This window comes from Hyaena hyaena, unplaced genomic scaffold, assembly GCF_003009895.1.
Source record: "Hyaena hyaena isolate Hyena2069 unplaced genomic scaffold, ASM300989v1 scaffold_519, whole genome shotgun sequence".
Classification (NCBI taxonomy): domain Eukaryota; kingdom Metazoa; phylum Chordata; class Mammalia; order Carnivora; family Hyaenidae; genus Hyaena; species Hyaena hyaena.
In genome coordinates, this window is record NW_024081154.1 from 332,406 (window position 1) to 359,087 (window position 26,682).

The window sequence follows — 26,682 nt, forward strand, 5'->3', positions numbered from 1 at the left end:
GGCCCAGTGCTGACAGCTCAGAGCCTGGAGCCTGCTTCAGATTCTGTGTCTCCCTCTCTCTGCCCCTCCCCCCTCGGACTGTCAAAAATAAACATTTAAAAACTTTTCTATTTTGATACGGATCTTACTCAAGAGTTCTTGAGGGGCTCACTAAGCAAGTTTGCATTATTCCTATTTGAAGCCAATGAAGAAACTGGCACTTTGGTAAGTTAAGGCCTTCTAGCCAGCAGGTAAATCCACCAACTCATTGCGATGTTAATTTTATATGTCAACTTGTAGGGTGTTCTTCAATAAGATTCATATTTAAATTGACTAAAACACACTGCCTTCCTCAAGGTAGGTGGGGCACATTCAATGAGTTAAAGGTCAACCAAAACTGAGGGACAGGCCTCCCTAGCAAGAGGAGATTCTCCAGGAGACTGACATCAGACTTCATCTGCACCAATGGCTCTCCAGGTTCTGCGACCTGCTGACCAAAACACTGCAGACTGGGACTTATGGCCTTGACAATCAAACCAGACAATCTGTTATGCTGAAATCTCTTCCTAAACACACATACCCTATTAGTTCGGTTTCTCTGGAGAACCGTGACTAGTACACCCAAGTACTGTCTTGCCCAAGCAGGACATCCACATGAGAGTGCCTTCTAGCAAGTAAATAAAGCCAAATGGAGTTTGTTCAGGACATACAGCAAGTGACATTGAGCCTCCGCTAAATATTTTGGTGTTAACTCAATACTGAACAGGTAACTTGAAACCAGAGTTTCTAATCTTCAAAGAGGACTTCAACTATTTCCATTTTGAGCTCAATCTGTTATAGATAGATAGATAGATAAATAGATTAGATATAATAGATTAAGTTCTTATTTTTCAGCTTATCTCTTTTTTTTTTAATGTTTTTTATTTATTTCTAGGAGAGAGAAAGAGACAGCGTAAGCAGGGGAGGGTCAGAGAGAGAGGGAGTCACAGACTGAAACAGGCTCCAGGCTCCGAGCTGGCAGTCAGCACAGAGCCCGACGCGGGGCTCGAACCCACGAACCGCGAGATCATGACCTAAGCGAAAGTCGGACGCTTAACCGACTAAGCCACCTAGGCGCCCCTTATCTCTTAACTCAGGCAAAAGACATCGTGGGCAAAGCATGTCCTCATGGGAACCAAAGCTAGCCCCTGAAGCAATAAGAACTCCCTTGAGCCAGTAAGACCCAAGTGTGACTGACCCCAAGACAATGATCAACCGAACATTCACTGCCCACCTGCATGTGTTAGAGACAGTTAGTTAGGTTCTAACAGAAGGCCTGGAGGCCAAGAAAAAGGAAGTCAATGCCAGCTACTGAGAAAGTCAGTTGCCTGTCCTGACAATACTCCAAAATAAAACCACAAGACTCTGGAACAAACCAGACAGGCACAAGATGGCTGACAAAGTAGGCCAGAATCTCTTGACCAAATAAGGAAAAAAAGGCTCAAAACCTGCTTCTGAGAAATCCCCACCCCCAAGGAGTGAGGGCACTCTCACATCTTGAGAGGATGCTTTCGCTTTTTTTAGTTTTGTTTTTTTTCTTCAAGTTTTGAGAGAGAGAAAGAGAGAGATCACAAGTGGGTGAGGAACAGAGAGAGAGGGAGAGATAGAGAAACCTAAACAGGCCCTGCACTGTCAGCACAGAGCCCGATGCAGGGCTCAAACTCACAAACCAGGAGATCAAGACCTGAGCCAAAACCAAAAGTATGATGCTTAACCAACTGAGCCACCCAGGCACCCAAGAGTATACTATCACTTTAATAAACATTCCTGCTAATGTCTCTTGTCTGCTGTGTTGTTTCTGCCCTGGATTCTTTCTCCTAATGAGACCAAGAGCCTTCGGTGACATCTTTGGGACAGGTTGGGTTGAGGCCTCAGGGCCCGCAGTCTCTCCAGTTCACCCAGCAACACTTTCACCCACCAACCTTTGCTCCACATTTTCCTGAAGTTTTTTTTGTTTTTTTTTTTAGCAGTTTTTTGGAGACAGTCTTTGAGATAGTAGTCCACTGTCTTCCTGGTGTTGGTCTCACATTTGAAATAAATTCCTTTCTTGTTTCACCTCCAGCAGTCTCTGTGTCTGGATTTTGTCAACAGTGAGAAGCTGAACCTGGTTTGTTTGGGAGCCAAGATCTGGGTTGTTCTTGCACCCTTGCACCCTGGCTACAATCTGCCACTCTCATTAATTAAGATGATATTAATAAGACGTACAGAAAACTTACATCTCATAACTTCAAGAGGTCTAGTACTCATTGAATACCTTAATGACAAATTTTCAACTTCTCAGACTAAATCAATTATGGGTCATTGTAATAATCAACCAACAAACAAATTGAGTTTTATAACATATCTATTCTCAAGGTGCTTACAATTATATAAAAGTTTAAATAACATCAGAGAATTTCAAGATGTGAGTGAACTTAATGACTTGACCTCAAAAGGTACAGAGGTGGAGGCCCAGGAAGTCAATTTTTTAAGTTAGAAATGTAACATGAAATTTTTAACAACCCAGAATGCAATTATACTATATACACAGCAAGAGCAGAAACATAGGCACAGATGTTAGAGGACATATTAAAAACAAAACAAATAAACAACAACAACAACAAAACACCCAGAAACTGAAAAGAAAATATTTAGAAAAAAACAAACTGGGATTTCTGACTCAGCTTGGAAAACTCTCATTAGAAAAAATTTCCATTGTAATCAGAAATCAGACACACATAAATATGCATATAACTTCTTTTGTTAAAGTGATTGAATTGTCATTTGCTGGGCAAATTTTCTCCTGAATACACAAGGCAAGTGGGAGAGGTGGATTGAAATGGCCCTTGGAATTCTCAGTGGAATATCCCATTTAAAGCCCATGCCACTTCTTCCCTTCAGTGATTGATAAGGATAAGGCTAATTATCAATTTCCTCACCAGGACTGCCTAAATGTTTTCAGAGAACATGTCTATCTTTACAGCTTATACCTCTGATTTTCTGTCTCACACTGTCCTAGACCTTAACAAGTGGTGATTACGGGCAAAGCCCACCCCCCCACACACACACACACACACACACACACACACACACACACACACACACACACACACACACACACACCAAAGTCCTCATATAACTTTTGATTCCCCAAAAAATTTACCAATAGCTTACTGATGACCAGAAGCCTTACTGATAACAGAAATGGTTGATTAACACTTATTTTGTATGTTATATGTATTATACACTGTATTCTTACAATGAAGTAAGCTAGAGAAAAGGAAATGTTATAAAATAAATGATAAGGAAGAGAAAATACATTTACAGTACTGCATCATATTTATAAAAAAAATCCACACATATGTGGACTCACATGGTTCACACCTTCGTTCAAAGGATAACTGTACTTTATGTTTGAAATCATTCTGTTTTGCTAAAAGCTCTATGAGAAGATTCTAACAATAAAGAGGTGGTTATTCACCAATAGTCACACTGCATAATACTTGCCCTATTTGGCATTTACCTTTTCACTATTTCATGGTATGGTTACTGCTATACAAAAGTCACACACACACACACACACACACACACACACACCTATTTGTCTAATGAGATTTTCGTTTGCCATGCTTGGACGAGCATTCACTAAGTTAACAGATTTTTCACATATTTTTAATTTATATTCTTGTTTACATTTTTTTATGACTTTTAGTACTTTGTAAGGTTTAATTGCATAACCAACGGGGATTTATTTTGGTGCATGGTGAGAAAAAGAAATCTAGCTTTTTTAAGTGAATGGCCAATTATTTTAAACATGAAATAAACCATAATCTACAACTGTTTTTGAAATGCCACTTTAAACATTACATGCACATATTCATCAGGTCTGTTTCTATCTTGTTTCTTGTTAATGTGTTCAAATGTTCTCTTTGTCTATTTCTATAACCATATCATGCTATCTTAAGAATTTTAGCTCTAAAGTACATTTTGCCATCATTGTTGCCTGTGAAATAGTATGAATCACACTTGTGCCCAGTTGAAATTCTTTAAAATGAATCTGTCCAATTTCCCCTACCCTTTCCACCTATTCCTGCCACATACATACACAAATAACAATGTGATTTTGATTAGTTATCACTGACCAACTGATTTTATGAATAAAAAATAAGACTATAAATTTTCTATCATTCATACTTCTGAATGTGTAATATTTTCAAGGTTGTTTGCTGATTTTCCTCCAAGGTCTGACTTGTCACCCATGATTGTAACTATAGAATATTTTAACATAACATTTTGTTTATTAGGTTTAAACTTGTCTATTTATGAGTATGTAAAGAGAAGCCAAACCTGTAACTATATTATTCAAATTCTTCATACTCTTATATTTTTTTTGTCTGCCTAATAGGACAGTATTTTTTGAAAAATGCACACGAGCATCACCTACTGGAGATACAGTTTTGTTAAATTTTTTCTCTATTCCTAAGAATTTGGGAATAACACGTTTTTATGCCATGCTGTTTGATGTATAAAAGATTGTGATTGTTATAATTTCAACTGGATGTTATGTGTCAATATAAAACATCCTCTCTTTTTACCCCACTCTGTGCATCCACACTAAAACCATACTTTCAGAGACTGATATGCTGCTATGGCAATGCTTACTTTCATTACATTAGCATTGCCTGCTAGAACTTAACTTACTCCTTTATTTCTAGATTGTATTAAGATTTGTCTCTTTAACAGGATACAACTAGGTTTGCATTTTAATCTAAGCTGTAAGTGGTTACTTTTATTAAGAGAAATTACCTGTTATAATATGTCACAATAACTTATAATAAATAAAATACTTATAACTATAAGTTAATATGACAACTAATATGTTTAGCCTAATTACTGATATATCACTTTGTTTTTCCTGTTTATGATACACTTTTATTGTGCTTTCAGGCCTCCCTATTGTTTCTGTGCCTGAATCAAGTCTTCTTTTTTATTTGTTTTACTTTGTAGCCACGAAAAATATAACATGTCACAACTCATGAAGCCTTTTATATGTATGTCAAACTACACTTACCAACTTTTGGTCTCTCTTATTGTGAAGGTGAACAACAAGCTATTCTAATGTCTCTGTCTGTTCTAGCCCAGTTTACCCAAAAGAAATCATGAAACATTATCCATCTAGGGTATTAACAATAAGTCACCTTAAGATGAGACCAGTTGGGAATTTTATGAACCTATGCAGTATCTACGTGACTCAGGAAGAGGGAGGACAAGTAACTTCATATTTAATTAATCAGAAGTTAGTTGCATTTATCTTTTCAACATCTCTGCATCCTGCAAAAGACAAAGCTCTTACCGTTTCTTTTGGAATCTGCATCTGGCTTGGCTCTGCATTCTAGAAGAATTGAAGAAAAATATAAATACAGACTGACCGAAGCCATCTTCAACACACAGGGACACAAAGCTTGACTATAAAGGAAATTTTGCTGGTTCTCAAAATCCACAAAATATATAGCAGGTTATTATATTATGGCTGCAGTATTAATGTCTTCCAAACTTTCACTGACGTGATTGTATTACCGTGTGTGTGTGTGTGTGTGTGTGTGTGTGTGTGTGTGTGTGTGTGTGAAGCCATTTTTCTAGATGTAAATTTTGACTTGCTTGCTAACGGTGTATCATGAATTTATTGTTTGGAAGAAAGCAAAGCTCACCAGACTGGCTCTCTATTCGTAGCACTGTTTCTAATTTTGTTTTTTTAATTTCCCCAACTACATCTAAGTTACAAGGTATATGTTAACTGGATAGCTAGACCAGATAATAAGAGTCTGAACCACGAGTATTATACTTAAAATATTACACCGGTTATAAATGTGATGTTTTTCATGTATTATAGAGTTGCTTTAATTACACAGATATTTAGAAAGTTGGTTTATTTTAAAAAGCACATATTGATAAAAGTATTTTGTTTTAGACAAAGAATTTAAACACAGACACTCCGAACAGAGGAAAAGAGTTTTTGTAACTGGATTCAAAGATCATTTTAAATGCAACTCCCACTTTAAGTTTTTCAGAATTTTATTCTTTGAAATTTTAAAAAGCAGCTGCAACATGAATAATAGACTGACGGCCTACTGGCTCACTCCTTAATGAAAAGCTCACAAGCAATAAATTAAATAACCAAGAGGAAAAAAAATAAGCAGCAGAAGGGGAAAACAGAAGCCTGGAAGATCAAAATTGGACAAGAAGAACCTGAATAACCTTAAGCTGGCTGCCTGTTGGCACTAAGTCTGAGAAGGGCTGCTGAAGAGTGTGGTTTGAGCTTTGGCAATCTGATGATGCTAACTATTACCCAGCCTAAGATACACTGACAACGAATTAAAGCTTCATCAAGTCACATCTACAGCCTAGTATTTTTTTTTTAAGTGCTCATTTACAATTTAATAGAGACATCTCCAGATTTAGGATCAGGTGGCATTTTAAGCACAAAATTGGATAACAGTGGGGGGAAAATGAAAAACCGAATTTAAATTGAGAAATAATGCATTCAACATTTTAAAATAGAAATAAAGACATTTTTATAATTTTCAAAAGCCACTAAAACACAAGTATTCAGTTTTCAGCCCTATCACAATCTGAAATTCCATGAAATCACAGTAAATTTGGGTAACCGGGGGATGCGGTATTCCTACACTGAAATATATCTGGCTTATGATAAAAAGAAAATTTTAATGACTATGACACATCCATACTTGAAATATTAGCCTAAGAGACTTAAGGCTCAGGGCAAATTTGAGAACTTGGCCCCCTAAAACCTTGCCACTCCAGTATATATGGATTAACTGTTACAGAAAGCAAAGACCTAACTGAAAGAGATGTCAAATGTTCTCAAATGGCCCAACTCAAATCTGTTTTGAAATATTTAAAATACCACTTGTCCCGGAAAAAACCAATTTTCTTACCACATCAAAAGATAAAAGTGATTCCTCCAATTATGTTGTTTTTACACAAAAAATGAAACCTGGCAGTTTTTGCAGAAAAACATGCAAACCATGTCAATTTAGTATACATATTTCATTCACACCAATACTATGTAAATACCTCTTGTATTTAGACATATTGATACACATATAAAAGATGCAGTAAATAGCAAACAAATGCCTTTTTGTTTTTCTGTCATTCCAAATCAGGTCTATATTAGTAATTGATGGCCGTGGGACTTAGTGCCACCCAGGACTCCTTACTTCCAACAATTATACTTTGAATAAGGCACTCCTTTCATATGACAGTAAGCAAGAAGCTTTACTTGGCTTAGCTAAATGCATTATGAAAATTTGAAATATGAAAATTTGTCATGTGTAGTGGAGAAGATGGCAAGTGTTCAACACCAGCCTTTGAAGTGACAGTTACGAAATAATCAACGTCTCTGTATTCAATCAGTCCATCTGAAAGCATTCAGTAATAAACATGTGCTGTCCTAGACAATATCCCTGTAATCTGATATTTAAAGACCCCTACATTCAAAATTGTGGATATCTATTTCCAAAACTAAGGGGACTATAGGAAAAGAATGTTTATATTAAGACTGAAAGATATATAAAATATATACACTACTTGGAAAATGTCTCAGTAAACATGGGCCATCAGGTGCCTAGCCCAGATCCCTGGCTCATGTTCATCAGAAATCTTTCATCTGCTCTAAATTTACACACCAGTTCCCTTGGGTGGAAGGCATCTTCTTGGCGAAACACCAGAAGGCTCACAGTCCCTTCCATCTTGGTGCTTCTCAATAGGGAAACAACTTCCTCTTGAGATTTTCCTGCTAAATCGACTCCATTTACCTAAAACAAATAAAAACTTTTCAGCTGCAATCCTGTGCAAATTTAAGACAGAAGAAAAGACACACATCCTAGAACCAAGCATGTCTATGATGAAGCACAAATCATTTCATGGTAAATTCTGCCAAGATCCAGTAGCCAGCAGGCTGTTGTGGCTAATAAAGAAACACAGACTAGGTATCTAGAAGTGAGACAAAAAGCAGTAAATCTTTTAATGCTCTTTAATAAACCAAAAGCCACAGCCACCAGAGCATTAACAAGTAACAAGTAATAAACAAATACTATGTCCAAATCATCATGTTAACACAAAACTTACTGGCTTTGAACTGAGATATCTTGATGGCCTTGTGTATCACTGACTTTCTTATAACAAAATAACAAGGTGCTGCTGTTATAGGGGATGGTCAAAACAAAGTGAAAATATTTTGGTATAACTTCAGTGAAATTATACTGAAAACTATGAAGATAACTTTTCATCCCTAAAATGGAATCATTAAAGAAGAATGCAGAATAATAATAATGTTTTTGAAGGGGTAGCAATAGTTTGAGGTAGCAACACTTCAATATTTTCAATGGTTTAGGAAAAATCTACCAAAACAAAGAGATTTAAAATAGCCAATTCCTGAGGAATCTCATCATTTTGATTAAGTATAATAACATTATCATAAAGCACTATATATTTAAAAGAAATAAAAGTGAAAATTTCTTTTAAAAACTATTCAATAGTATTCACTTTAGTCAAAGATAAAATTCTGTCCAAGGCAATAGAGTGTATTATTTAAATTGTAATATTAAAATATCCCTGTAGTTAAAATATGTTTTGGAACCTTTCCCTCTCCACTAAAAACAATCTTCTACCACTCAATGTATTCTAGTAAGCAACTGCATGAAATATATAAGAACAGTTTTAAAGAAAGGAAAAAATCCCAGGTAATAAAAACAAATTACTGATTTGATACTTTTTTTAAGGTATGCTTTCAAATTTCCAGGTACTCAGAAAAACTGCTCAAAAGATTGTTGATATTGTGTAGGTACAACTACAGATCACGGAAAGTTAGGCTTAATATGTGTGAAAATGTAGTTTCCAAGAAAGCTGACAGCTACAGACAATAAAGCCAAACTCTCGAGAAACACAGGTTGGAGGCTCTTCCCAATGTTCAAAAATAGAAATACAGCCTTTGTGATGTGTTGAGAGTAAAGCAATTATGTGAGGAAGGAAGGAAGGAAGGAAGGAAGGAAGGAAGGAAGGAAGGAAGGAAGGAAGGAAGGAAGGAAGGAAAGAAGGAAAAGGGAGGGAAGTTAACAGAAACGAAGGAACGAAGGAGTGAAGGAAGGAGGTGGGGCTGGTGCAGAACACACATTTTGGGGACTCAGGCAAAGATGACTAGATTGAAGTCCCATCTAAGTTTCCTACTACTTAATAAAAAAGAGCTACAAATGCAAATTTGGACAAATACTACTCAATTAATGCCCCAAGGACAAATGAAAGAATCCAGTATATGAACAGCCCTGTTCAGAGTGGACTTTCAGCAAGCTGTGTGGGTATTTATAAATTTACCTATGGAAAAGAATTTGCAGTATTTGGTGGCCTGGTACGGGTACTACCTTTCATTAGGCTTCACTAGAATCCATTTTCACAAGTTGAATCTTAGAGAATGTGTATTTTTGGACCATTACCTGTATTTTATGTAGAAAATAAAAGTGTTTTCATTGATTTAAAAAATGTCCTTTTTTTCTTATTTTTTTTTAATGTTTTATTTATTTCTGAGAGAGAGAGACAGCATGAACAGGGGAGGATCAGAGAGAGAGGGAGATATAGAATCTGAAACAGGCTCCAGGCTCTGAGCTAGCTGTCAGCACAGAGCCTGATGTGGGACTAGAACCCACAAACCGTGAGATCATGACCTGATCCAAAGTTGGACGCTTAACCTACTGAGACACCCAGGCGCCCCCCCCAAAAATGTCCTTTTAATATCAGTGTTTGAATACTAGTTAATAATTAGGAAACACAATATGAATATAGACTATGTTTTCCGAAGAAAACAGTAAGAAAAATGACTAGTAAGATTTTTCTCAATCTTTCTTCCTTTTATTTGATATACACAGTGATCACACACACAGAAATTTCTATGTATGTTTATTTATGTCTAAGATGGTGTCAAACCGATGAACCAAAACTCATGAGATACAGAAATGAAATTCTGAAAAATGATTTCTTTTCTTTCTGACATTTGATTTTTATGTCTCAATTCATTCTCCATGCTGCATTTCAAAATTTCCTCTCATCAAGACACACTGTTTTCATTTATTTCATTTGTCTCTGTTCTGATTACAAAGTAGATATCATTTCTATATTACCAGACATAAATTTAAAGTCATCTAGAAATATAACCTAACAGGCACTGTACTTACATAATGACAAATGTTATCTCATAAACCAAATGTCTGAGTGACTAAAAATTTATGAGCAAACTCAATGAAAACATATTTCTCCTAAAATAACATAGAAAAAAGTAGAAGTAAAACAGAAATACACTTTTATGATGCATACTTCTGCTAAAATATATAATTTATTTTCATATTTGTGAAAATATGAAAAAAGAACTGACCCTTAAAAATGGAACTTTATAAAGATTATGGCACTTTTGACTGAGAGAAGTCACTCACCTCTATAAGTCTATCTCCTGCCTTGAGTCTGCCGTCCTGAATGGCAGCCCCTCGGGGAAGGATGTTTTTCACATAAATTGGAGCTGAGCCACCTATTGTTACATCTCTGGAAGTGATGCTGAATCCCAAACCTTCTGTACCTAAACATATAACAACAACAAAAGTAAATAAAATGAGATACCTTGAATTTTACAGGTTTATGGAACATAAATGATTTGTTATTCTTTCCCTCAACTTGACATTTTGTCGCTTTCACAGTGGCCTGCACTGCTGTTAATATTGTGAAGATTTTATTTAATGTTTATTCATTTTTTAAAGTCAGTGAGAGACAGAGTGCAAGTGGAGGAGGGGAAGAGAGAGAGGGAGACCCAGAATCCGCAGCAGGCTCCAGACTCTGAGCTGTCAGCAGATAGCTGTGGGGCTTGAACTCATGAACTATGAGATCATGACCTGAGTCAAAGTCGGACACTTAAGCGACTAAGCCACCCATGTGCCCCTACCATAAAGGTTTTAATAGCTTTTTCAAAATAGACTAAATTATGGAAAGTTTAAATGGTTTATACTTCAAAATTCTTTATTAAGAAGAAATGGGAATCTAGTGCAAGATAGATGAAAGGTAATATATAAATACCATTGCTAACCATTTTAAATTGGTCTAATTATTTTGTGTGAAATAAATTTAATTCTCCATGTGGAAAAAATTTTCTGAAAAAATCCATAGTACCTCAAAAATCAATTATTATTGTGCAATAATGTTATCCAGATTTAAAGGGTAGGAGATGAAGCAAGGAAAGAGAAAATGATCAGGAAGTTGGAAAGGAAATTGTGAAAAGAGAAATTTTTCTGAATACAGAAAACAGAATCTCCCCAAACTGTAATTACAACAATTTACTGACAGGATGAACCATATTATATTTGTCTAGTTCAGTTCACCTATATCTTACCATGTATAGTTTCAATCAATTAATCAACAAAAAAAAATTTTTTTTACAAATAGTTTATTGTCAAGTTGGTTTCCATATAACACCCAGTGCTCATCCCCACAAGTGCCCTCCTCCATGCCCATCACCCCCCTTCCCCTCACCCCCTCCATCAGCCCTCAGTTTGTTCTCAGCATTCAAGAGTCTCTCACGGTTTGCCTCTCTCCCTCTCCCCCACTATTTCCCCTTCTTCTCCCCCACGGTCCTCCATTAAGCTCCTCCTAATTCTCTTACATGTGCAAACATATGGTATCTGTCCTTCTCTGCCTGACTTATTTCACTCAGCATAACACCCTCAAGGTCCATCCATGTTGCTACACATGGCCAGATTTCATTCTTTGCCATGTAGTAGTCCAAGGTATAGATAAACCACATCTTCTTGATCCATTCGTCTGTTGATGGACACTTAGGCTCTTTCCATGTTTTGGCTATTGTTGAGAGTGCTGCTATGAACATTGGGGTCCATATGCCCCTATGCATCAGCACTCCTATATCCCTTGGGTAAATTCCTAGCAGTGCTATTGCTGGGTCACAGGGGAGTTCTATTGTTAATTTTTTGAGGGACCTCCACACTTCAACAAAATTTTTTAAATAAAATACAAAGTCAATTTATCCAGTGAAGATCCCATCTCTGATCATAGCTAGCAAGTCTAAGAATTATCATATTATGTTCAAAAGTACTTAAAGTAATAAGGCCTTTACAAAATACTGTGACATTCTGTATCATGTCAATTCTAGGCTCTTCAGCAGCTTTCTTGACAGGCATTCACAAGTGCAATGCAGTGCACACAAAGGGTTGTATGTTACTAGAAACAACAGGCAACAAGCCAAAATGAGCCAAGAAAAAAATGTACAGACCACAACAAATTTCTAATGCATCACACAATTTTTATAACACTTCTAATAATAATTAATTTCTGCCAGAGCTTTTAAAATGTTTTATTAATGCTTATTCTTTTTTTTTTTTTTTTTTTTTAAGAGAGAGTGAGCAAGCGAGTTGGGGAAGGGCACAGAGGGAGAGAGACACAGAATTCAAAGCAGGCTCCAGGCTCTGAGGTGTCAGCACAGAGCCCAAAGTAGGGCTCAAACTCACCAATGGTGAGATCATGACCTAAGCTGAAGTCAGGCACTTAACTGACTGAACCACCCAGGTGCCTCTTTTCTTCTTTTCTAATACTCAAATATCCACCCGACAGTCTACTATTAACATTTTTTTAAAAAAACTGGGATATACTTGACATGTAACATTTCATTAATTTCAGGTATACAATACAACAATTTTATGCTTTATGTTTATTCTTTTTGTGTTGTTGTTTGAGAGACAGACAGAGCACAAGCAGGGGAGGGGCAGACAGAGGGAGACACAGAATCCCAAGCAGGCTCCAGGCTCCAAGCTGTCAGCACAGAGCCTAATGCAGGGCTCGAACCAAGGAATGGTGAGATCATGACCTAAGCCAAAGTCAGATGCTTAACCAACTGAGCCATCCCAGCACCAAAACTAGAGCTTTTTAAAAAGTTACTCTGGGGGCACCTGGGTGGCTCAGTCAGTTAAGAGCCCAACTAACTCTTGATTTTGGCTCAAGTCATGATCTCATGATTCGTGAAATAGAACCCCATGTTGGTCACTGCCCTGACAGTGTGGAGCCTGCCTGGAATCGTCTCTTTCCCCCTGTCCCTACCTGCTTGCGCTCGCTTCCTCACATTCTCTCTCTCAAAATAAAAGGGCAAAAGATATTAAAACATTAAAAAATAAATAAAAAGTTACTTTTAAGGATACTGGGATCCATTTCAGTCAAAATGAAACTAGGAGAAATACCTCTGGTGTGGAAAGAAATACGTAAAGGTGAATAATCTACAAAATACACTAACTTGGTGTGACACTCAACATGAAACTATAAGCAAGAGTATAAATTTGTAAGTAAATAATATAAGTAACTATAAATGAAAATGTGGCTTAAAGAAGAAACATAGAGCTGAAATAAAACAAACAAACAAAAAAAACTACTCTATTGTTCTATCTGTAACAAAACCTACCATATATGTTTTCAAGTTCAAACAAAATATTCATTTACGTCAAGTCTGAAGTCACTTTAATGTGCCTGGACTGTTAATTTCTTGAGTCGTAGGTGCTCAAGACTTGAATGGCATCCTGTCTATATGAAATTTTCCTAATTATTCTGCTGGGACGTTTCCATACGTCTCTGGCTTTCATGAAACTCTAATGACTTGCAATAACATTTATTAAGAAAGAATTCTAAATTATTCTCCTTTTACAATATTAATTTGTATGAACTACAAAGACTGTTATATGAACCTCAATACTATTAAAATATCAGCAATAACCCCTAAATCTGTAAGCTAAAAGTTCAGGCAATGACCTTTAAAAGAAAGATAAATAGATATCAATTTTCATTTAGCAAAGCCAACAAAACATTTTGCACTGACTGAAACAGATTACTGACCTTCTCCTCTGACTTTATTAAAAAGCTAATTTCTACAAAAGAGCAGGGTACTTGAGAATGGCAAAATGGCAATAAATATTAAGAAATCATAATTATGGAAGCAAGTACATAAGAGCTATCCTATTTTGTCATGTTATATGACAGGGTTCCTAAATTATGCCAAAAAATCATTATAATGAAGGCCTGTCTTTAAAAAAAAAAATTAAATGTTTTATTTATTCCTGAGAGAGAGAGAGACAGTGTGAGCAGGGGAGGGTCAGAGAGACAGAGAAAGAGAGGGAGACACAGAATCTGAAGCAGGCTCCAGGCTCTGAGCCTGATGCAGGGCTCTAACCCACGAACCGTGAGATCATGACCTGAGCCGAAATTGGACGCTTAACCAACTGAGCCACCCAGGTGCCCCATAGAAGGCCTATCTTTTTAGTACTTAGAATTGGTCTCAGTTTATGAAGAACTGTCATTCAAAGCATGTCAGTTCACCTTGAACTGAGTTTGAAGTTTAACACTGACACACTCTATGTTTTTGATGTACTTCATTAAAAATGTTAAATGTAACAATCATAATTGGTAAAAATCTTAGTGGTTGGCTACAATGAAAGCTTGTTCAATTCTCATACAATCATTATTATTAAAATATGTGTATTCAGCACTAATCAAAGAGAATCCACTTTCTTCACTCTCATTTATCATAAACAATGCATTTTTCAAATAAAATACTTCTAAGTATTGACAGAACACACAGTTGGTTTCTGCCTTTTGTCATACATTCTCACAGTAAATTAAAATCAAGACATATCTATGAGGTTCTATATCATTTAGAATACTCAAAGTCAGAAAAACATTTCAAAGAAAACCATTGTTTCCATTTTTCTAATCTTAATGATTGAGTGCTGTCTTTCTCCATTAGCTGCGTCGATGTAATCATATCTTTTTAAATGTTATTAAAATAATACTGTTAATTTTTGTGTTCAAAGGAATGCTTCTTTTAGTGGCAAATAAAATTTCACTTCATCTAAAAGTTCATATTGTTTCATGAGTTATAAAATACAATTGTGTGAAAAACCGTAATTAACTAAACGAATACGCCTGTCAGTGTAGAAGGGCAATGGTATTTAGATATCTTTACGACAATGGCCAAGTAAAATATTTTCCCTTTGTTGCGAGATCCCAAGCAGAATTTCAATCTTTTGTACAATTCCATTTGTGTTTCTTAACCTGTTTTTGCTTAAAAAACAGGGCCTGTCATTTGAGTAGCGAAAAAGGAAGACAGGAGCTGATATTTATCTCATTCAGGAATTAACAAAGCTAACTGGGGGTTATGCTGATATAACTCTGCATTTGTAAGGTTTCAAAGTGGAGTAGAGCTGTCAGTTCCTGATCATGTCAACCAGGTATCTGGAGCTTAAAAGTCAGTAACCAGAAATAAGGAGTTTGTGGTTCACATAAAGTTCAATGAAAGAATATGATTAGAAAGGAAATAGGAATCTCAGAGTTTACAACCTTGTAAACCCTACTCCAAATGGAAAGAAGAATGGTCTAAATGTCAGGATATGGAAACTGTTCGAGTAAGATCTGCTGCCAAAAGCCATGTGACTTAAGGAAATCACTCAATCTCTCTTGGATTCATTTCCACCTGACTGTAGGAGTTGGATGAGCTCACGGAAAGAGAAATATTCTCTTTGACACCCTTTTGAAAGACATGATTTAAAAATATATCAAAGTGCCCAGCTAAAATGGATGATTAACAGCAAAAGTGTACCTCAGTGCCCCAAGTGGACAGCGTTTGGAAATCAGAAAATCAAGCCTAGCAGTGGGCTCTGAGTGTTTGAGAAGAAAAAAGGGAAAAGCATGCTTCCTGTATACAAGGATGTATGGTCTATGGAAGGGACAGTTAAATAAATATATAGATATAAGATGTAGGTAATAAAGAGTTGGCAAGGCCCATTAAAATTTCCCTTGTCATCCTAGGAAACGGAAGTAGTATAATATTCTGGAAAAGTAAGAGACAAGGAACCAATGGAATTCCCTTCTACCACAAACCACTACCAGCTTCAAACCAATCAATCACTTGCCCTTAACAAAATGATGGGGTTGAAATGGAAGTGCTCTAAAGCCTTCTTTGAGAGCTGTATCTGAATATCAAGTAGGGTGATCAAAACAGTCAATTCCTCATGATTGTTTTGGGTTTAATAGTACTATCCTGAAACCAATTTCCTCTATTATCAAAAATTTACTAGTACTTTCTTCATATAACTTTATTTTTAAAAATCTTATTCTCTGAACTTTATATGTGAATTCTGAAATAGCAAAACCAATCTGAAAAGCATAAGAAATACAATTCTAAATACTTTTTTAAGTCGTTATATCAGTTCTTTCATATAATGATGGGTTGATTTTTAAATTAAATTCCATAAAACAAAACAAGGTGGCTCATACCTTTCTTCAGCTGGATATTAAGCCGCTTGCCTATCTTTTTGGTGTTATAACCACTGCTTACATTTGTACTAAATATATTTTGTGTTGCTGGAGCTGAGGGTGGTTTTCCGGAGGGGTGTGTGCTCTGAGGTAGTAGTCTGGGGTGAGAGTCTATCTGCTCAGGTGGGTGGTTCATTCGGGGCGTTCTCTGCAGTGCCTGAAGTCCAGCACTGTTCACACTCCTGTTCTCAATATACTGGCTGTCTGGACTGAAGCGGCTTGAATAGTAATTGTTCTTCTCACTTTGGGATAGTTGTTCATACTGCTCTTTATTTGCTGCGGGGACCACATGGAACCAAATGATCGGGGTACGCATGGCTTGGCGAAACATATGTTGTGCTCTGGATTCGAGAAAGAATGGAAAATTAGCAAATTAAGACTGGCAGACTAAGAGATATTATGAGCTTAGTTAAGTACACTAATTAAGCAACAAGAACTGACAGACTTCGTTGAAGCTGAAAAACAAAATTTTAATATCCCATTTACCAATCAAGTTTGCAAGCTCTGATAGAATAAATGTATCTTCAAATACAAATTTTCTCACTCTCTGACTAAAAATGACACAATTTTCTATAACTACAGATAAAGCACTACATTCTCAATCACAACTCATTAAATAATAGTTTTAAGCACAACAGAGGTATTATAATACCATAGGAATAGAAATTAAATGCAATGTACTTTGACATTATCCAATACATTTAAAAATTAAATTATAGGGGACAACTTGAGTTTTTGAAGAAATGAATATACTTACAAATATACTTAGAAAACGATAGAGAGCCACTATCCATTATGGGCAAAATTAATTCAAGTCTGTGGATGCAAAGATCTCAAGAACACCCGTGTGGCCTCAGTGATTCTAAATGTGGGGAGTTTGGGTCCTCGTGTTGTTCCGTCACCAGCCTGAGAAAGTGCTAAAACTCCTGCTAGTTCCCGACTCAGAACGTACACCACGTTCTTAGGATTTCTGCTTATTCTTGCCTTGTTTTATAGGAACTGGACAATTGTTAAATTTTTAATTGAATGAGGACTTGAATCAGGATAAAGAGAATCTGAGTGGACCACACTGTACTCACAGGAGCTTTCTCTACTTATTCATACGCAGAGTCATGATGTGCAACAAAGTTCGAAATGGGAGTTAAAGGATAATAAAAACTAGAGCACTGGCAAATTTTCCAAAAGCTGAGGAGGCAGCAAAATTGTGAAGTCTAAATTGGACCCATATTACTTTAAGAAGCACTCTATCAGTCAGAGGGCATTTTGAAATATAGTCTAATGGTAGTAATTACCTGGAGCTTGATTAAATTTTTAAAAGCTAGATAATGGCAAAAAATACTTCTCTCCAGTTTAAGGACAGAGGCACAGACACGTAGTTTGAAGCATTGCAATGCACTGCACTATCTCACACCGAAAGAACAGCAGAGCAGCCAGCAAGCACTTACTGTTCAAATCTTCTATTTCGAAGGTCGCCATCATTAATCCTGACAATGCAATCATTCTCATGAAAAAGGTTTTCTTGTTCAGCTTTACCACCTTTCTCCAATCGTTTTACTAATAACCCCAGGGTTCTGGAACATTAAGAATGCAAATCATTACACATGTAATATTTCTACCATGCACAATGCCCTATTGCTTTAATGCTGGTACTATATTTACAAAGGCTTCCTGATAAAGGAGTGCATTAAATCGTTATTAATACATTTGAAAATAACACCAACACAAAAAGCACAATGGTATAAATGATGTGTAGAAATGGATCCTTTCAATAAACCTAAGAAATTGTTCCTGGCTTGTCAGGATTATGTATCTGAAACAAACCATGTACTTCTCTCTACTCTTAGAAATGCATCAAACAGAGTTCACCTGATGGTTCAGTGGATACTGCAGTGTGGAGCATAGATGAGCATGTATTTGTGGATAGCTTTGGCGATTTTCTGTTTTAAGCCAGCTGGTACACTGCTGACGGCAAAACCCATCTCTGTGTGAAAGTGCAGGTAATGAAGAAAGGTGAACCTCATTGCATTGTGCAGTTGTGAAGAAAAATAGGAAAGTCTGAATTTGATATCTGAATTTGATATCGCCTAATATTCTGAATTTCAAAAGCTTGTCAGGTCTCCCAAATGTAACTAATTTGTTGCCATTATTCCCATTTGAAACAAATAGGAGAAAGCCAGTGATAGTTCAAATAACGTCAGTCACCTTTTCATGTGCTCAAATGTTCAAATAACATCAGTCACCTTTCACATGTGCTCAAATGGCAGGCTGAAAGAAAAGCCTGAATGAACTTAAAAGTCCTCCAAAGAGACCAATAGGGAGACAGAAAAGCAAAACTTACTGGGATCACTTGTTTTAGAGCACTAACTTATTGACTGGCAGGAAGGACAGTCTAGATATCCTGGGACAAGAGGCAAACATTACATGACCCAGTACAAGGAACAGGATCTTTACCAACTTCTGGCGCTGTGACTGACTTGATAGTTAGCATAAATTATACATGATAATCATGTTAAAATTTTCATGAATCCAAAGCTTGGGTTTTCTTTCATAATCTTAATATTTAGAGATAATATCCAAATACTAGAATTTAGAATCCTGCCAAAATTAAATTTGAAGACACCATAATTTTTAATAGCCTATACATATTCTACTGGGATATATTCTATTGGAAGATAGAGATCTTTTTGCTGTGTTCTATACAGGCTTTCCAGAAAAGCGCCAAATAGATAGCTTCCTCTTTTAAATGTTTATAGTAATTGTTGTCTGTTCTGCGGCCATTTATCTCACTCTCCTGTAATTGTTACCTAAATACACATCTTATCAATCTTTACTGGTGCATTGTAAGCTACTGGTATACAGAGAAGATGGGATTCAGCAATGCACACTCAAGCACCTAGCTGGTAGCAAGGTCTTAATGAAGAAAAACTGAATGAACTGAGCTGGGGCAAACAAGTCTCAGGTTTCTAACAAACTTGCAAAACAGAATACGAGCAAGAAATTTAGAATCGGATTCTTTTTTTCATGAAGATGTCATTTATACCAAATATATGATTGAACTGAAATAAATTGACTTATATACAAAGGTCCTTTTTCACTTGTTACTTTGCAGTTTAAACTTGTTTCTTTCATGAATATTTGTAAAATTATTTTTAACTTTATTTTAATTTTTATTATTAAGTATATTATAGCATGTTTTACTAAGGTCTACTCCACCAAATGCAAAAATAATCAGAGGCGATAATATTTAATTGCATTTTTAAATTTTCTTTAATATTTATTTCTGAAAGAAAGAGAAAGAGAGTGAGAGACAGAGCATGAGCATGAGCATGAGCAGGGGAGAGCCAGAGAGAGAGGGAGATACAGAATCCAAAGCAGGCTCCAGGACTCTGAGCTGTCAGATCAGAACCCGATGCGGATCATAACCTAAGCCAAAGTAGACGCTTAACCGACTGAGCCAACCAGGTACCCCAGAGGAGATAATATTTAAATTGCTTTCTGTAATTTTACCATTTGAGGATTAGTACCTACTAGTGTAAGAGTCTAAAAATCTTACTGACTGATAACATTATTACATAGGTGATTTTTGGTTACTTACCTGCCATATACTGGAAATACACAAATAAAAAAGTTCTCTTGGCTCAAAGGTGAGAACAAAGTACACTGACATAGCTGCATGAGCACTTAACTGTCTGAATCCTATGTGGAAGGAAGAGATTCCACAATATGCCACCAATAATTAATTAAGTTACTGTTAAATGTCATCATGCCCATGATATATCTCCCCACATTTCCCTATTGTTTTAGTGTGTTTCTATGTGCAATTGACTAAGGCGTTCCATGCAGTTGATTAAGGTGTTCTATGGAAGGAATCAATTTATCAAGATGTATCTATGATTCTGTTGAATGAGACAAAATAATTTGAAAATCAAATCAAATCAATTAATAGTATGAGACCGAGAAAACATTTGGCCATTTTACCATCAAAGCAACCATGTAAAAGAACAACTTGAAGGAAAAGATGACTCAGCCACCCACAGACAATCATAACATAACCAGATATGTGGTGCCACACCTGTTGCTAAATCAATCTCTACAGACCAAGAATGCTTTCCCAGAGTGCATGCATTCAGTGTGCAGTAAAAGTATGCCCTACCAAGCATCACTCCAGTTAATTAGTTTTTAATTGGTGAAATCATGGGTAATTTCTCAATATGGTTACAATAATCCTGCAATCAAAAGTGACTAATAATTATTATGTTCTTATGTATTCTGAAGTATGTTGTATATTCTCTAAATAGCCCATATAATATTTTTAAAGAAATATATCTATATACATATTATAGAGACAGATTATGTTTAATGAAAATTGTTCAACAATTAACTATTACTGATAATTAGTTTAAATTTACAAAAATTTGCCCCAGATAGATCCCTTCAGTATTTACGACAGTTAAAAATAACACAATTTGGAAATTTGTAATTTAATTCTACAAGTGGAATCACTAATTTTCACATGAATAGCTCTATGGATTTATATTCATCTAAAAAACCATTTTTCTTTTATAATCTCCTCCCCCCCCCCTCACTGGGAATCATTCTAGAATAATAATTCAAAGTAAAAAAGCATGACTGCTTCATTTATTGAATGGCTTGTCTTTCTAAGTCCTCATATACAGCCTAATTCATCAGTAATCCTTATGTAGAAAATGTTACAAATCATAAATAAACACCATCACATTTGCAAGGAATATAAACAGAAGTTTATTAAATGAGGCTTCTAGAATCCAAAGTTATTAAGATAGCCACAAAAATCTCAGAATCCTTTTTCTCAGCGCTCAGGACTAGGGTACTGATGAGGGCGGGGGAGCATGAATTTCACCCCAAGTAACACAGCAAGTGATCAGGGAATCAACGGAACAGACTGAATTAAGAAGAAGTTAGTAGCCTGCTGATTTCTAAGTACTTGACCACACTATTAGAATCATTCTCTCCAAAAGAATGGATTAATTTAAAAGTAAAGTGGTACAATCTGCAAAATTATCTCATTTGCTTCACTAGGTGAAAATGATTACAAAAGGAATGAGAATGAACTATCAAAAAAAAAAAAAAAAACTTCACAAGAAAATTGAACTGATACCATAACAGTGAGAGTGAGAATGAAAAGTACCCTCTGAAGGGAAATCACAGGGAAGGATAACACTTTCATGTTCCTGAAAAAGGTGAGAGTAAGCACGGAGATTTCCATACCTTCCACCTTCAATTTAAAGCCATCCAAACAGTATAATTAAAAATAAATGTTAGGTATATATTTTGCAAATTCAACCAGGAACTAGTATTTGTTCTGAAGTGATGAAGAACTGACTGCCTATGGTGGTGTGGTTCCTGTATCACTTATTAGAGAAAATACTTGAAGCTAACAAAATTCCAAACATTTTTGGCCTGTCAGTGTGCTAGGACAGAGAACAGTTTTTTGTCTAAGAAGTTCGTACCAGAATTCCTCATTAGGGATAATCATTTTCCAAAAGAAGTCGTCACCTTGCACAAAAGAAAAACATGAAGAAGAGGGAAAAGAGGCAGTGGGGTGAGTTCTACTTGGTGGGGGTGGAGTTGGGGGTGGAAGGAATCAGCTGAGGAGCAGAATTCCCCGTGTGGGCTGTGCTGACAGACACAGAAGACAAGACATGAGCGCATGCAGCAGGGCGGATTTATGAAGGCGTGTCTGTAGGGTTTAGGAGGATAGAGACAGAGCCTCCTGCACCTCATGTGTGAATCTAATGTAAACCCTACTTGGCACATATGCGTTCTGAGCACATAGATTTTGTTTTCTGATAAATCTGAAACATCCCCAAGCCTATCTCCTTTTCCCTTTTTTTTTTTTTAATTTTGGGGGGAAAACACTATATCTACTATGTACAAAACTCACTTCTGAATAATTTCCATCCAATAAAAATATGCAAATACACAACTGTTTCTTTAAGCTTGTTCTCCTGGCTCCTGAGCAATGTTTCTTACCAAAAAAGGGGGTGGTGGTGGTGCAAAGAAGAATACAGAAACCAAGCCATTGAAATGCAGCATCTTGGTACGTGATTTGGGATGTATAATTAGAAATTTAACTGCTTAGATGATATTAAGGATTGCACCACTACATTTTCACAAGGTTCATTAGCCTAATTATGCACTTAATTAAAACAAGCTTAGTCATACATGTTAACATTTTCAATTCTAAGTATAAATTACAACCAATGATAAAACTGAAAATAAGTAACAAATGTTTTATTGACATCTAAATTGGCTAAGCAAGTCTGAGTTTTGCTTTGATAATGTAAACTCCCACAACTGCCACCCAGCTGTATGGACCTGATCATAACACATCTTAATAAAAGCTGACACAGTATAAACATCACAACAGTAGTGAAGGCAGAGTAGGAGTATGCAGAATGGGATCCCATCAAGAAGACCCTCTCGGCTCACTGAACATGAGGGGCCAGTAATTATCTATATTTGATCCCTGAGAACCACAGCCACCTTCATAGCAGATGCAAACAGAAGAAAGTTCAGAGAAGTTCCAAGTTTAAAAAAAAAATCTTTGTTTTTTAAATCTTTAATAGGTAAATTAAAATAGATAAGTCCTTCAGCTTAGGGCAGAAATGATAAACGTCATACTTTTACATTTAAAGAAGCAAGATTTATCTAAATGTAAACTATACTTTTCTGCCTAAAGGAAATGTATTATTATAGCCCTTCATTAGAACAAATAAGTCTACAGCTAAGAAAGCACAATTAAATGTTTTCAGACAAAGGCTACAGGTTCAGTTCATAAAGTTACATTGTGTTTTCTCAGAAGTAATGAAAACTGAATACTCAAAAATCAAGAGCATATTTCTCTTTTGAAAAGTGATAATTTCAAAACTCTACAATGACCTGAAATATACAGGCCTTAAATAAAGCTTTCCCGACCTGAGCTAGGTTCCGTGAAATTCTAATGGGCTCTACTTCTTCCTTAACATATATACACCCAACTAACTAAACCAGTATGTACAGTTGACCTCTGAACAATGTGGAGTTAGGGGTGCTGACCCATAGCACAGTAAAAAACCTGCATATATCTTCTGACTTTCCGAACACTTAACTACTAATAGCCTACTACTGACCAAAACCTTGCTGATGACGTAAGTCAATTAGCACACATTTTGCATGTTATATGTATTGTATCCTATATTCTTAAGGTAAGCTAGAGAAAAGAGAAAGTTAACAAGAAAATCATAAGGAAGACAAAAAACATTTACATACTGTACTGTATTTATAGGGGAAATAAATCCATGTTTAAGTGGACCCACACAGTTCAAACCTCTGTTGCTCAAGGGTGAACTTTTTTGCAAATCTTTTCTTTTTTATAGTTTATTTATTTTTGAGACAGAGAGAGACAGAGCATGAGTGGGGGGGGGTGCAGAGAGAAAAGGAGACACAGCATCTGAAACAGGCTCCAGGCTCTGAGCTGTTAGCAAAGAGCCCGATGCGGGGCTCGAACCCATGAACTGTGAGATCTGACCTATGCTGAAGTCAGACGCTTAACCGACTGAGCCACCTTGGTACCCCTGTTTTTGCAAATCTTGAATCTATGACAGTAGTAATCCTCATCTTGGATTCAAAACAGAGGGGAAAAAATGATCATTTTCTACTATTACATACACTAATCAGCATCTAACTAAACAACCAGAATAGTAAGCAATATGGAGGGAATTCTAAGGCACATGACAGTAAGATCAACGGAAAACAAAATATCATTTTTATTAGCTGTCACTGCCAAGCACTTTGCTAAATGTACTTTACATATACAGTGTAATTTGCATATATTTTCCTCTTTAAGACATACAAAGTCACAGGAGTGTCCATTCCTCAGATGTAAAGACTGATGATAAATGAAGCTAACTTGCTCAGGCTACACTTACTAAAAAGACAGAGCCGAGCTCTGTCCCAGGTATCTCTGGCATTAAAAGTTGAACAGTTCTGAACAACCCCTCTACCAATAACATGAAGACAACATGTGGTCAAGTTAGTCACTGATTGACAGAAAGGTAAACACAACATTTCTAACTAGAAATTCTGGAAAAGGAATTAATTTCTTGCTTTTGATGTATTATAAAGCAAAAAGTCAAGGGGAAAAAGTCATGAAGAGAAGCTTTAAAACAGCAATTGAAAGGGTAGTGTTGACTCTTCACGTGATACTCTAAGTATTAAATTGAAGATAAATGCTTGAATAAAATTTATCAATAAAAGAGGAGTTATGTGATTAATAAGGTACTGCTGGCACAAGCCATTTGCAAAAAGCTAGAAACATACAAAGACACGTGCACACACAGACACACACACTCTTCCTCCTTCTCAATCCATCTCTTACCAAGCAAGGGCTGCTTTCCCAAGACTAGATTTTTCCTTTAAGTCTTATGACTGACAATCAGATAAAGGAAAGAGTTCTATGAGTGCTTATTACTAATTGGAAGATGTTAAATGAGTTTGTTTTTTTAATTTGCCACCTTCTGGGAATTCCTGAGAATTAGGTGTTGTGTTGGTGATCAGTAACATATAGTTACAATAGAGAGGCTTTCTCATCAACCGGTAAGTGGCAATGAAATGTTGGACTCTTGCTTCCCTCTCCAAATTTTATGAATAGGATACAGAGGAGAAGGAATTTTACATATGAAAATATAAGAATAGAAATTCCATGATGGGGCACCTGGGTGGCTCAGTAGGTTAAACATCTGACTGTTGATTTCAGTTCAGGTATCATGAGTTCAAGCCCCGCATCAGGCTCTGCACTGACAGCACAGAGCCTGCTTGGGATTCTCTCTCTCCTTCCCTCTCTGCCTCATCCCACTTGTGTGAGTGCTCTCTCTCTCTCTCTCTCTCTTCCAAAATGAATAAATAAACTTAAAAAAAAAAAAAAAAAGGAGAAACTCCATGATGGCAGACATTTTTATTTGGTTCTCTTGAGCAGGACTGGCAAATTATAACCCACAAGCCAACATTAACCTCAAGCCTGCCACCTGTTTTTGTAAATGCAGCTTTATTGGAACACAGCCACACTCATTTGGTTACACTTTGCCTATGGGTGCTTTCATGTTTTGATGACAGAATGGAATGCTTGCAGTGGAAACTCAGGTGACCCATGATGCAAAAACATTGAATATCTGACCTATAAAGGTTTTGCAAGGCTTGATCTTCCCTACACCTAGAAACAAGAACACTGCCTGGTAGATGCCAGGTCTTTAAAAAACAAAACAAACAAACAAACAAACAAAAAACTGGGGGGAGGGGGGAGAAAAGCAACAATCTCCTTGATAAAAGAACCACAAACATATAACTACTACTTGGAAAAGAAAAGTTTCTGAGAAAGAACACTCCAAAGACCACTGGTTTAAGAATAAATAAGAATGTATATAAATGGGAACTGTCCATTACAGAAAAGACCCAGAGAAGCAGACTGTATTTTATCAAGAATAATATGCTTTAGCCATACTTGTTTCCACAAGGGAAATGTTGTAGAATATCCACTATAAGTTAGACTGTGGAGTATAGGTAGAAGAATAATTTTTAAAAAATACAATCCTATTTCTTAAAAACCTTTAACAATGTCTCCATTATTTACTGAATGAAGTCTCATAGGTCACTCATAAAGTGCTTTCTAACAATCCCTCCAGTGCTATCTTATAATGCATTCTGTTTCAAATCCTTTACTTGTTAGTTCTTACCAGATCATGCACATGTATGTGTGGCATCTTCTTTTCATATATTCCCTTCCTGTGAAAGAATATCTTTCCAGAATGTCACTAGCATAACTCCTGTATTTTCTTCAAAGAACTGATCAAGCTTTACTGCTCCACTGAGGGCTGCCCACATCACTCAATATTTCCATACTTCTGCTGAATCCCTATGGCACTTGTGCATACAGTTCTTTTGACACATAGCATGGATTTTTTATGTATACATCTTTCAGTTGGAATTTTAAGGCCTTTAAAACCAAATCTTATAATTTCATAAACCCAGCTTCTACAGTATATAATTTTTATATCTTGCTTCTTAAATATCTAACATTAGATTATTAGAAAGCCTCAGAAAAAGTCATCAACAACTATCAAGCCAGGTTCGGTCTTTATTTCTCTATATCTACTACAGCAATGCCATAGCTAATATGGACAGTCACAGGTTCATACACACTTTTACTGAGTAAGCATTACCGAGCAATACTGATGGGTTAAGACCTAGGAATAT

At 36.2% G+C, this 26,682-nt stretch overlaps 1 protein-coding gene across 15 annotated transcripts in view; it reads right to left on the reverse strand.

Annotated features, from left to right (window-relative positions):
- Positions 1-26,682, reverse strand: part of PARD3 (par-3 family cell polarity regulator) — a 673,368-nt gene that overhangs the window by 258,174 nt on the left and 388,512 nt on the right. For 9 of the 15 annotated variants that reach the window (XM_039255302.1, XM_039255308.1, XM_039255307.1 and 6 more), the window contains exons 8-12: positions 17,859-17,984; positions 16,375-16,754; positions 10,497-10,636; positions 7,704-7,832; positions 5,351-5,389 (exon numbers count right to left, since the gene is read on the reverse strand). In XM_039255302.1, the coding sequence (XP_039111233.1) occupies positions 5,351-5,389; positions 7,704-7,832; positions 10,497-10,636; positions 16,375-16,754; positions 17,859-17,984 (814 nt within the window). The remainder of the gene's footprint in view (positions 1-5,350; positions 5,390-7,703; positions 7,833-10,496; positions 10,637-16,374; positions 16,755-17,858; positions 17,985-26,682) is intronic. The other 6 variants (XM_039255313.1, XM_039255311.1, XM_039255312.1 and 3 more) reach the window with 1 other exon arrangement.